Below are 13,207 nucleotides of genomic sequence, written 5' to 3'. Positions count from 1 at the left end.
AGTCAAGTCTGGAGGTGACAAAGGCATGAGAGTATTAGCAGCAAATGTGCTGAGGCAGGGGTGAAGGCCGGTGATGTTATGGAAGTGGAAGTAGATAGTCTTTGTAAAGGAAAGGATATGGGGTCAGGCGTTCAGCTTGGGATCAAATAGGACATTGAGGTTGCAAACAGTCTGGTTCAACCTTAGATAATGGCCAGGGAAGGGAATGGAATCAGTGGCGAAGGGACAAGAGTTTGTGGCGGAGACCAAAATTGCGGCTCATTCAAGAGTGGATGTTGGACAAGCAAGCTGGTAACCGAGGCAGTGGAACCTTTAAAAGAGGTGATGGAGATGTAGCGCTGGGTGTTGTCAGCGTACATGTTGGAAGTTGACCCTTGGAATGTGTTGCTAAGGGACAGCATGTAGATGATGAGGAGGAGGTGCCAAGGATAGACTCTGGAGTGACTCCAGTGGTAACTGTGCAGGGGTGGGAAGTGAAGACATTGCTAGAGATGCACTGGCTACGATCAGATAAGTAAAAGTAGAACCAAGCGAGGGCAGTCCCACTGAGTTGGACAACAGAGGAGAGGTGTTGAAATATGATGGTGTGGTCAACAGTGCCAAAGGCTGCAGAGTGGTTGAGTAGGATAAGGAGGGAAAATGCACCATGGTCTCAAGTGCAGAGGATGTAATTTGTGACCTTGATTAGGGCTGTTTCAGTGCTGTGGCAGGGGTAGAAACCACATCTACAAAGTGATAATTGAATATGACTTGAAGTTAGACAGATAACATAAATACTTAGTACCAGTATGTAGTCTGGATGTAAGGTAAGATTTCAGAATTATCATAGCCTCTGAATTCATTGTTTCAGATCCTATTCTACACCAGTGATTGATTAAAATATGGTTGGCACTGATCAATAGTTACGATTAACAATACAAGTTCAAATTATCCATTCTGTGTAGGTCACATAAATGAATTTGTGCCACAGTTTGTCAAATTGTTAATTTTGATAGAACACTCTTAATGATTCAAGTCAAAATCCAGGTAATAAAGCTGCAGAGATTGCATTGGATTGAAGGTTGTGTGATACCCATAAGGTTAGGAAAGGTTACACTTTTTTTTCTCCCTTAATCATAGGAAAAAATGTGCGAAGAGTCTGCTTCATTCGATCTTACTCCTTATGACCTCGCTTCTGGAATTGATGCTGTTAATCAGGTCTTGGAGGAGGAAACAAAAACGTTTCAACACAATAATACAGACTTCAATTTTGAATCATTCAACTCAGGTTTGTTCATTAACCTTTCAAGTGCCTGTACCCATTCTTGCAAATGCACTCATCTGAATCTCAAAGCTAATTGACGAGAATGAGGAATTTTCACCATTGTGATCAAGAATCATTGAGTAAGTTTTCAATTTTTTTTCTTCCTTCTTTCATGCTGTAGCTTATTTCTCACCTGACTGTGAGTAGGAGATCAGTTCCTTGGCTTTTCACAATGCCATTCTATAGCTGCCAGCTAGTAAATGAATGATGACACAGCAGTTGGTGTTGACTAACTTTTGTTTTATTCTTTCATTCTCTTCCTTGTGGGAACTGTCTAATCTCTAATCTATTTGGTGCCTCCCTAACGTTTTCGCCAAGATTAGGATCTCGTTCTGCGGCTTGTAGCAAGTGCAAACTTATTTACCAATCTGGCAATGCAATAAATGAATACATAAATAGTTATAAATGTAAATTTGAATGTTTATTTCCCTCATTTTTCAATTAAAAAAAATTGTAGTTGGTGTTCAGAAAAGTTGCTTGTTTTTAATTCTTACAATATCCGTTAAGTAAAATCTGTATACATAGAGTATACAGATGGCCTTTCAGAAATTGGAAAAACTCTTTTGGAGAAGCCCAAACATGAATCCAGTTTTGACTAAAATTCAAACTCTGTTCTCCAGCTTAGAAATTTTGTCCTCCATCATTGCAGCTACTGTGGCCCTGTGCTTGCTTTATAAAGGTGGTTTATTTAGTTTACTGGAATCACAGTTCAATGAGGGAATACAATTTTTTAAAAAAGTAATGAAATACCATTGGTATTCAAATACCATCAGTAACTTTGGATATGTCATTTTGCTTTTATGCACACGTAGGAAAAGATAATACTGTAATACAGCATTTTTTAAATTTCAGGACTGAAAATGGACTTGAGTGATCTAGCTAAAATAAAAAGTAAGTTGGTTTAGAGTTTCAAAAATTACTTTGTCAACTTAAAAATGGTTTGCAGGTCAAAAATCCCATTGGCTCCTGGTCAAAATGAGCAGAAATATTACTTAGTGGTCTTATAATAACAATTTACATTGATACAGTGCCTTTTAATATAGAAAACCCCCCAAAGTGCTTCACAGAGAGGGCCAAACAATAGCAAGAGCTAGAGAAGATAACTGAAACCATGATTGTAAAGATATGGTTTGAGGAGTGTTTTTAAGATGTAGCAAAACAGAAGGATCTAGGAAGTGAGTTTCCAAGGATAGGACTGAGACAGCTGAAGGCTCTGATGCTAGTGCTGAAGAAGAGGGTGAGACAATGTACAGGAGGCCAGAACTGGAGGACTGAAAGCGCGAGTTGGGACATGGGCTGAAGGAGATTGCAGAGGTAAGGTGGGGCAAAGCCATGGAGGAACTTGTAAATGAAGGTGAGGATTTTGAATTTGATGCACTGGGGGGCATGAGCAAGCAGAATTTGCAACGACACAAGATGTAGGCAGAGCAGTTTTGGACACGTTTCAGTTTGAGTCTGGTGGAGCACAGGAGGCCGGCGAGAAAGGTGTTCGAGGTAAGAGAAATGTGGTTGAGGGTTTTGGTAACAGTAAGGGTGAAAGCGATCGTTAGTGTGGAGGTGGAAGCAAATGCTCTTGGTGATGGATAGGATGTGGTGTTTGAGACACTGGTTGGCATTTCCAGGGAAGCAGTTAGATTCAGCTGCTGGAGACAGAGGTTTTATGATGACTTTGACTAAGGTGGTCGTGGTGCTGGGTGGAAGCCAGACTGATGGGATTTAAACAGAGAATTGTGGGAGAGGTAACCACAAACCTGTGTGGGCACATGAACCTTAGAGAGGCAAGGAAGACTCGACATGGATCAGTGATTGGCGAAGACTCTGTAGTCGAAGGTGAGCTTTTTGAGTGGGGAGGAGAATGATGCCTGTGCAATGGATACCATTAATGATATCAGTGAAGGAGTTGGGTGTGGAGGGGATTGAGGGAGCAGAAGGTGGGTTTTTTAAAGGAGATGAACATGAAGAGGGTTGGTAGGGAGATAGGGGAAAACTACAGACTGATCAGAGGTTGGAAGAGGGCTGGGGGATTTGAGGATGAGGTGGAGGCAACTGCGGCGATGCTCGCAATCTTAGAAATGAAAAGAATATGCAGCAGGAGTTAAGAAAGGAGTGGGGAGGGAATTAGAGAAGGATGTTGGTTGCGAATAGGCGTCTGAGGTTGTCATTATCCTCCAGGATAACCTTGGAGTATTAGGAGGATTTTGCCAGAGAAAGGGAAGCACAGTATTGCTTGAGACAGCAAGCCAGATCTAGCAGTGAATGACCAGGCTGGTCATGCGCCAAGTGCACTCTAATCTGTACCCCTCAGGCTTGAGGGAGTGAAGATGGGTACTGTGGAAATGGTGGCAGGGGGAGGCATGAATGATTGCAAGTTGGTAAATGTGCTAAATCCTAATAGAGGGAAATATAACAAAGACTTTTAATTTTGTGGGCAAAATTAATACATATCAATATAATGAAAAGGAAAGTTAAACTTAAAAAGGAAGCTTACTTGCTAGTTACCAGGTAGTTGCAAATCAAACAGCAACAATATTTAGCAAATCAAAATGTTGTGATTACTGTATTTGACTAGTGAATAGGAAACCAGGACCATACTTGTAGTGGACTGTAATTTATCATTTTTTCTGGTTTTAACGAAGGAATGCTTTAGTAGAATGATTATACAGTGACACTCACTTTAGGCTTTTCCTCCAATTTTCTTCTCTTGAAGGTGCTGACTCTTCCTGGGGCTTGGTTCCCTAAGTGCGAGCAGCCCCCGGCACCCCTCCTTGTCTCATTCTTCATATGTGAACCATGACAGTGAGGTTACCTATTTGATTGTGGCATCATGGCCCAATCATGTTCTCACCTGACGTTCTCTCCAATAATAGATATGAACAATACAGTATTCTTAGTAAAATCTACCAAAAAGAAAATAAATTGTGTTGATGCATCTTGGGGGCTGGGGTGTGGGGGAATCTAACTCAAGTTTTGGTATGAGTTTTTGATTTTGCCTTAGTGACAGGACAGCAGGGTTAAGTTATTTTCACTTTTTTCCTTGGTAGTTGTGAATTATTCATTTCATTCCCTGTGTATAGGATTAAATTAATGCTTGATAAATGTTAAGTGAAATTTAAATCGGTCACTCGGATGTCAAACTGACCAAAATGAACAATTAATAAAATGCTGTTTGCTTTTTGTATCTCCTGTCTTTGAAAGAAATTCTACTTGACTTAGAAAATGCAATAGATTCTGTTGAATTATCACCAAATGGAAGTGGAGTGACCAAACCAGGAAGGTAAGAATCGCTATTATCTTTGTCAATAATTACATACTTTTGCAGTAAAACACGCTACCACAAGGAGTAGTTGAAGCAAATAGCATAGATGCATTTAAGGGGAAGCTCGATAAGCACGTGAGGGCAAAAGGAATAGAAGGGTATCCTGATAGGGTTAGATGAAGTAAGGAGGGAGGAGACTTGTATGGAGCATAAACGCTGGCATAGACCACTTGGGCCAAATGGCCTGTTTCTGTGTTCTGTGCTGTGGTTTCAATGTAAAACAAAGTGTTGAACATGGCACCAGAATGTGCTTTTCTCCCATGAAACTATTAATTTGGTGATGCCTGGTGACCTTCAATCATCTAATTAAAGTGGTCCCAACAAAAAAAAAAGTGCAATGTAAAAATTATAGCAATGTAATATATAATCTACACAAAGTATAAGCTGGGGTATTCAATCAGTTTGACTTGAAGTTTTTCTGCTGGAAATATTAGAAGGCCTGGGTCTGGAGTCCAAGTAGACCTCGAGTGTAGTACAGGAACTGGCACTTCCTGTTGCATGCAAGGTTCTGGAAGTTAAATGTTAGTGATTAACTCCCCATTTGCTATAGACAAAGATAGATTGACAGTTGGTGGACAGAATTTGTATTGTGTTCCGTATTGAGAAGACTAAATCAATAACTGTCATACTAAATTGACCAATGCTATCTACCTGCTTCAACTTGATGAGAACTTGCTGCCAGATACCTGTCCTGTTCCCTGTTTGATTTTGAACTGGACATAAGGTGGCAAACTTCAACATTGGCACATCTTTGGAGCACCAGTGCATAGTGCCATAGTGCCATGGAGCAGTGGGGCACAGATGGCAGTATTAATCACAGAGCAGATGTGCACTCTGCTTGACTTGCGTCACTCCATTCTCTGCTTCATTTAATGCTGCAGCAAATGGGTGCCTACAGGACTGTAGGAAGAAACTGGCAACAGAAGATATTTATTCTTATGGAAATTAATAAAGAGCAGGGAGATGCTCTGAGGATAAATATTTATCAGTGCTCCTTACCTATAGGGTTATCTTTCCCTTTAATATGAGTGGAGCAGAAAATAGTGTTCATTATTTTTTCCCATTTGCAGTGACCTGTTCACAAAAGATTGATTCAGTATCTCTTTGTGTCTGTCATGACACTACCAACCACGTCTGCTGTACAGACCTTGTAAAATGACATGCAAGTCATCGTAGAAGGGCAGCGATGTCCTTTGAATCCAAAGCGCAGAAGTGCAGGTGAAGCCTGAGAAACACATAGCTGCTCCAAGCTGTGTTCCCTTGCTGTTCTCCATCTGGCCACGCCGTGTTTCAGCTTCCAACTTCTTTAGTTCCAGCTCTGCTCCACTCTGATCTACACAAGCTTTACTCTTTATTCCTGTCTTTAGCAGCAGTTATTCTGGTGCTCACCCAATCACTTGTACTCTGGACGTGAAGGACTCACGGTCCGATGTGGACTGCAGTCTGTCACTTGATATAATGCATTGGTCTAATATCAGTGATGTTTCACTTTGAATGATGTTTAACTGGAACAAGTCGATTATCTGCACTAAGAACTAATGTTCTTTTCTATTGAAAAAATGCCAATAAAACAACCACTGATAGCATGGTGATGTGATCAATGCAATCGTTTGTACATTTTGACTGCATAATTAATATGGAATGGTGTCACTGGAATTAATTTCTCAAACTACTGTAAAAGTTTTATGACTTTTTATTTTAATAAATTATGAAAGCATTCACAACCAAATTGACCTGCTCACTTTTTTGGAGGTTGTATTTTTTAATAAACATACGAACAATGACTGACTGACTGGAAAAGAGTCACTGGTCCCTCCAGACTGTCCCACACAACTGCGATGCCTTGTGAATCACAATATATACCCTCCCCATCCCACCCGCTAGCCATATAATCTCCTGGGAGAGACGATAAAAACCCAGGCCAATTGGGGAGAAAAAAATCTGGGAAATTCCTCTCCAACCCCCTTAGGTGATTGAAATTAGTCGAGGAGACCACTCTGGCCCTGATTAATGTTATACAGTATCTATCTTTTGTACAAGGTGATCTCTGCCCCAGCCAGAAACGAGTCCCGCTTTCACTTGAAGGAATTCAGTGAATCAGCATTCACCACACGAGCAGTCAGCCTGTTCCACAGGTCCACTACTTTGTGGGAAAAGAACCACCTTCTAACATCTACCTAGTTCTGGCCTTACATAACTTGAGATTGTAATATACTTGTGTAGCACATCTATCAATTAATTTTGAAATATACACTTTCTTCATGTACAATGAAATATTTGTTTTTAAATACAGCATTTCAAAAGAAGTCTTATGATTTAATGGAAAAATGTCTTAGACACCCTAATATTGTATGCAAAATACACCACTGAGTAATCGAGCTTTACTCATTATTGGCCTCAACCCCCCTCGGAGAAATTTTCCACAGAACATCACTACTCGCAGTGTGTACTGCATGCTGTGACTGTGTAGAAATTGCATAGGAGTTATTTGTAACAGTGCATTTGTTCTGGGCCTAAGCAATAGCAACTGCAAGGAGAAACCAGTTCCCTTCTGAACTATTATAGTTGAGCCTTTCTCAAGCAGAATCCACCCATTAGTTTCAATCATAAAAGGTTAGAAACAATATGATACATTGTTTGTGAACAAGTTAGCTGTTTGAAACAGGAATTTGATGTAGTTTAGCTAACATTTGTTGGGAACCTAAATGGCAACATTATTTTTCTGTATTTCAATATTCTCGGTACTATTGTCTGTTACAATTAGAGGGTGGGGGGGCAATTCTGGTTTCCTAACAGCAACAAAGATATTGCAGAAGTTTTTTTTTTCTGAAGTTACAGTTCATAAAGAATTACATGGAATTTTACAGCACAGAAATAGGCCATTCGGCCCAACAGGTCTATGTTGGTGTTTATACTCCACATGCGCCTCCTCTCATCTTACTTCATCTCACCCTGTCAACATATCTCTCTATTCCTTTCTCTCTGATGTACTTATCTAGCTTCCCCTTAAATGCATCTATGCTATTCGCCTCAACCACTCCATGTGCTAACGAGGTCCACATTCTCACCACTCTCTGAGTAAAGAAACGAGTAGGCCGTGAAATTCCCGGACCTTGGTGGGTGGAATGGAGATGCAAGGGTGGGATTGAGGCTTTTTTAATGTTGGGAAAATTCTAACAGGAGGCGAAGGCAATTTCTGTGCCTGACCCCTACCGTCCTGATGACGCAAAAAAAGAGGTGGGGTGATGTACCTGCCAGAAATCCCACCAGTTCTGCCTTGCAACTAAGCTTCAATTTGGGGGGGGGGGGGGGAGGGGCAATCCTGGTTTCCTAACAGCAACAAAGATATTGCAGAAGTGTTTTTTTCTGAAAAATGTATCTCTTTGGCTGAAATGACCAGCCCCATCGACAGAGCAACAAGGTGCTATTCCAACATGGTCCCTGTGGGACAGATGCCCAGAAAGTGCCATTAATGGTGTAAGCACCTGCCTCCTTTATGCCAATGACCTGGTCAATGGGATTTGGGAAGCGGTCATTGCTGGGCCAAGTCTAGTGGCTGGACGGCCTTCCCTGGCGGTGGAGTGGGGCTTGAGAAATTACAGGGCAATATAGCCGTGTCCTGTTATTGTTTATAGTAATTAAATCTCTGAAGGCAGATAAGTAGAAAGTTAATCTGTTGGTGAGTGTGAATGCATGTGGGTTATTTTAATTAGAGATTAAGACAGCTCCTAGTTTTTGTGCAGTATTTTCTCATTTTGGCCTAATATAGTATGGTCTTCATTTGCAGTTTCATCTTTGAATTGTTTGCACAAGCTCAAATTACTTTCCAAAACAAGTCTACAATTTTAGAAGCACTGGAACAGATCATGAGCGCTCTGTCAGAGCGTAAGTATTTGATATGGTCGGTCTTTTCAAGTTCCTTGCCCCTCTTACAGACGTACAGAATTTTGGATAGGTATTTTCTTATGGCTTTCTTTATGAGCATCTATCATTTATATTGGATAATACAAATAAAACTTTGAAGTATATTTAAATTCACTTGAATATTTTTACTGTGTAGTGTGCATTAAAACTGCCAAAGAATGTTTTAGTTGTTTTGGTTCAGAGGAATGAACTGGTGAATAGTTGAGATGATTCTCTCCACATGAGGATCAGAGGGAGAAGAGTTAGGCTGTCAAATATCTGTTGCTACTAATGGCACCATGAAAAATTACTTGTATTAAATGTTCAAATGAATTCATACAGGAGTTTTCTGTGTAAATACTTAATCCAGTTATAATGGATCTTGAATGCTTCAGGTGTTTGCGTATGTATCTGTATATTGTGCTAGTTCATGTATTTTGCTCAACTTGGACTATGGAAATATCTTCACTAGGGAGGATGTAGTTCTAAAATTGATTGCAACAAAGCTGTTCATTGTGTATGATTTGTAATTTGCTAGCAATGTCTCAAAGTTCTTAAGTTCAGATCTTGAAGCCAGTTCTCTCTCTTTCTCTTCCCCCTTCCCCCCCCCCCTTCAAATAATGTACCAAGGAAATTGTTGACCAAAGCATTGACATCACTGGAGCTTGAGGTTAATATAAATTCTTTATTCATTTGACTATAGGTAGTGGAATATTCACCAATACGAGTGGACTACAGAAGTTAGCCGACATTCTCCAGGTAAGATGTTCTTGTTAAATTGTGCAGCATTTCTGGAGCGCCACATTGGTTTTGAATAAACTGATTATCTTTTCTTTAATAACTTGATCCAAATAGTTAATTTTCTTTTGAAACTTAGTGCAATAGTGTAATTAGTCCTGCTGCTAAGAAGATCTGAGTGCACAGAGGATGCTGGAGTGCTCAGTCTTGTTCATTCTCCACCTCCTTTGCTCCTACTGTTGATGGCTGTGCCTTCAACTGTCTAGGCCCTAAGCTCTGGAATTCCTTCCCTGAACTTCTCTACCTCTCCACCTCTCTCTCCTCCTTTTAAGACCCTCCTTAAAACCTACCTCTTTAACCAAGCATTTAGTCATCTTGGCTAATATCTCCTCCTTTGACTGTCCGTTTTGGTCTGATTAGACCTCTGTGAAATGCCTTGGGACATTTTTCTACATTAAAGGCGATATATAAATGCAAGTTGTTGTTGAAGCCCACAATTGCAACCAGTGTTTTGTTCGAGGGGCAATCCATACTGTTCCAACACACTTCACCATGCAGTGCTTTAATGAATTCCTTTCACTTGCTAAGTACATGCTGGATAGCTGTGCCTACGAATAATATTCCTTTTCTTTCTCGCTGGAGAGCAAGAAAGGAGAGGTGATAAGAGTGGATCTCAGCTCTCTCCACAGTCTAAAGCTATGCAAGCTATTGATGCAGGTCTGTAAGGACATGGATTAGCAAGTTTGCCAACAGTCACCAGTGATGGGGAGGAGGGCTGCACTGGGTTGGACTGATGGGTAAGTACACATAATTTCAAATTGCATTTCATGAAATCTTTTGGAAACCTTTCCACATTGTACTTTACTGATTTTATAGTGTCAACATTTTTAACAAAGAAATTAAGAGATTTACCCTTTTAAAAGGTAAACCTTTGTCAAGTGTTTCCCATGTGGTATTTTTAAACAGTCATTTGCAACAGTGACGTAGTCTTGACTGTACTGTTAACTTTGCTTAAAAATGCTTTTCTAAAAACTTTATTTAAATTTATGAATTTATTATTAATTACCGCCTCTGTGAAGCGCTTTGGGAAATTTTTCTACATAAAGATGCAATATAAATGCACATTGCTATCTCTAAATCATAGGTATTACTAATGTCTCTCGATAATATAACCCTGGATTTTGCAGTATGTACTTTAGTATGTAAAACCCTACCAAAATCCTTTCTTAATGCAGTTAATGATATTTAATTCTTCTTTGAAAAGTTTGCGAGAACATATTGTGTACATTAAATAATCTCCAAAGCTGATTCGTAGACAAAAGACACAGAATTATATTTTTAACAAGTTTATTTCCTTTTCCTTTTGATTTTTTTTTTCAGCAGTGGAAGTACATAATGAGCTTGAACAAAATTCTTTGTAAATAGTGCAAATAACTTTGGTTGATTTATACTATAATGGTGTAGAACCAGTGGTATTTCACAACTGCTTAGTATTTGAAGTGTATGCCAGTTTCTCTACTGTAATGAGGAAATTAATTATGTAGATTATGGATGAGACTAGCAACCATGGATCTTTAAGTGGTGGTTGAAAACTAATACTCCATCTTAAAATAATTAAAGTAATGACAAAGTTCAAACAGATTCTGATGTTTAATTTGATGCTGAGTTCTTGAATATCTACCTAAATGCTTTAAAATGGAGTCATTTTCTGGTAGTGTGGTCAATTACACTTTTCCCACTGTGTGCAATTTACTTCAACATAGAATTGTCACATGTGGCAATCATTACTGAACTAAAATTTCACAAAGTATTATCTGATGTGAGTTTTTAAAAATTATGTTTTCTGAAAATAAGAAACGGAACAATAAGAATATGGGATGTTTTGGAAAAAGGAAAAGGCCATTACCATAGCACTAAAGAGTGACAAATCCCCAGGACCAGATGGTTTCCATCCCAGGGTTTTAAAGGAAGTAGGTGAGCACATTGCGGATGCCCTATCTATAATCTTTCAAAGTTCTCTAGATTCAGGAACTGTCCCTCTAGATTGGAAAATTGCACGTCACTCCGCTTTTTAAGAAAGGAGAGAGAGGGAAACCGGGGAATTATAGACCAGTTAGCCTAATATCTGTTGTGGGGAAATTGCTGGAGTCTATAATTAAGGATAGGGTGACTGAACACCTTGAGAATTTTCAGTTAATCAGGGAGAGCCAGTATGGATTTGTGAAAGGTAGGTCGTGCCTGACAAACCTGATTGAATTTTTTGAAGAGGTGACTAAAGTAGTGGACAGGGGAATGTCAATGGATGTTATTTATTTGGACTTCCAGAAGGCATTTGATAAGGTCCCACATAAGAGACTGTTAGCTAAGATAGAAGCCCATGGAATTGAGGGAAAAGTACGGACTTAGTTAGGAAGTTGGCTGAGCGAAAGGCGACAGAGAGTGAGGACAATGGGAAGGTACTCACATTGGCAGGATGTGACTAGTGGAGTCCCGCAGGGATCTGTCTTGGGGCCTCAATTATTCGCACTATTTATTAACGACTTAGATGAAGGCATAGAAAGTCTCATATCTAAGTTTGCCGATGACACAAAGATTGGTGGCATTGTAGGCAGTGTAGATGAAAACATAAAATTACAAAGCGATACTGATAGATTAGGTGAATGGGCAAAACTGTGGCAAATGGAATTCAATGTAGACAAATGTGAGGTCATCCACTTTGGACCAAAAAAGGATAGAACAGGGTACTTTCTAAATGGTAAAAAGTTTAAAAACAGTGGATGTCCAAAGGGACTTAGGGGTTCAGGTACATAGATCATTGAAGTGTCATGAACAGGTGCAAAAAATAATCAGGAAGGCAAATGGAATGTTAGCCTATATATATATATATAGGCTATGAGGACTAGAGTACAAGGGGGCAGAAGTTATGCTGCAGCTATAAAAAACCCTGGTTAGACCGCACCTGGAGTACTGTGAGCAGTTCTGGGCACCGCACCTTCGGAAGGACATATTGGCCTTGGAGGGAGTGCAGCGTAGGTTTACTAGAATGGTACCCGGATTTCAAGGGTTAAGTTACGAGGAGAGATTACACAAATTGGGGTTGTATTCTCTGGAGTTTCGAAGGTTAAGGGGTGATCTGATCGAAGTTTATAAGATATTAAGGGGAATGGATAGGGTGGATAGAGAGAAACTATTTCCGCTGGTTGGGAATTTTAGGAGCAGAGTAGAGAGAAACTATTTCCGCTGGTTGGGGATTTTAGGAGTAGGGGGCACAGTCTAAAAATTAGAACCAGACCTTTCAGGAGTGAGATTAGAAAACATTTCTACACACAAAGGGTGGTAGAAGTTTGGAACTCTCTTCTGCAAACGGCAAGTGCTAAATTTAAATCTGAGATCGATAGCTTTTTGGCAACCAAAGGTATTAAGGGATATGGGCCAAAGGCAGGTATATGGAGTTAGATCACAGATCAGCCATGATCTTATCAAATGGCGGAGCAGGCACGAGGGGCTGAATGGCCTACTCCTTTTCCTATGTACCCCCAACCATGCCCATTTTTTCATAGATCAAATCCACCTATCCATCTTCTCATCTAATCCCTCTCATGAAATGCTTTCTTGAACCCATTTATCGTATCTGCTTCAGTGGCCTTCCCTAGAAACTTATTCCACAGCTCCATAGGACTCCCCTTCTTTTTTCTAACTTCCTCATTTTTATATGTTGCCCCAATATTTTAACCCTTCACCATGGTGAACAATTTCCCATGATCAAATTTGCCAGTTTTTCATGATCTGGAAACCTTTAAATCACCTTGAAGTCTCTTTTCCAAAGAAAAAATGTCAAATTTCCTTATTGTTGCTTCATATTTTGTGTGTCAGCTCTGCTCAGTTGATGGCACTCTCATCTGAGTCAGAAGATTGAGCATTCATGTCCCACTGCAGAGCTACACCAC

General features: G+C 39.9%; 1 protein-coding gene across 6 annotated transcripts in view; it reads left to right on the top strand.

The window, feature by feature from the left end:
* Window positions 1-13,207, top strand: part of rtel1 (regulator of telomere elongation helicase 1) — a 110,538-nt gene that overhangs the window by 35,614 nt on the left and 61,717 nt on the right. For all 6 annotated transcript variants that reach the window (XM_068000560.1, XM_068000562.1, XM_068000558.1 and 3 more), the window contains exons 10-14: window positions 1,120-1,267; window positions 2,156-2,194; window positions 4,499-4,577; window positions 8,407-8,504; window positions 9,226-9,281. In XM_068000560.1, the coding sequence (XP_067856661.1) occupies window positions 1,120-1,267; window positions 2,156-2,194; window positions 4,499-4,577; window positions 8,407-8,504; window positions 9,226-9,281 (420 nt within the window). The remainder of the gene's footprint in view (window positions 1-1,119; window positions 1,268-2,155; window positions 2,195-4,498; window positions 4,578-8,406; window positions 8,505-9,225; window positions 9,282-13,207) is intronic.

This window comes from Heptranchias perlo, chromosome 19 (assembly GCF_035084215.1).
Source record: "Heptranchias perlo isolate sHepPer1 chromosome 19, sHepPer1.hap1, whole genome shotgun sequence".
Classification (NCBI taxonomy): domain Eukaryota; kingdom Metazoa; phylum Chordata; class Chondrichthyes; order Hexanchiformes; family Hexanchidae; genus Heptranchias; species Heptranchias perlo.
Note: the sequence above shows the minus strand (reverse complement) of the source record. Positions and strands in the feature narration are given on the sequence as shown.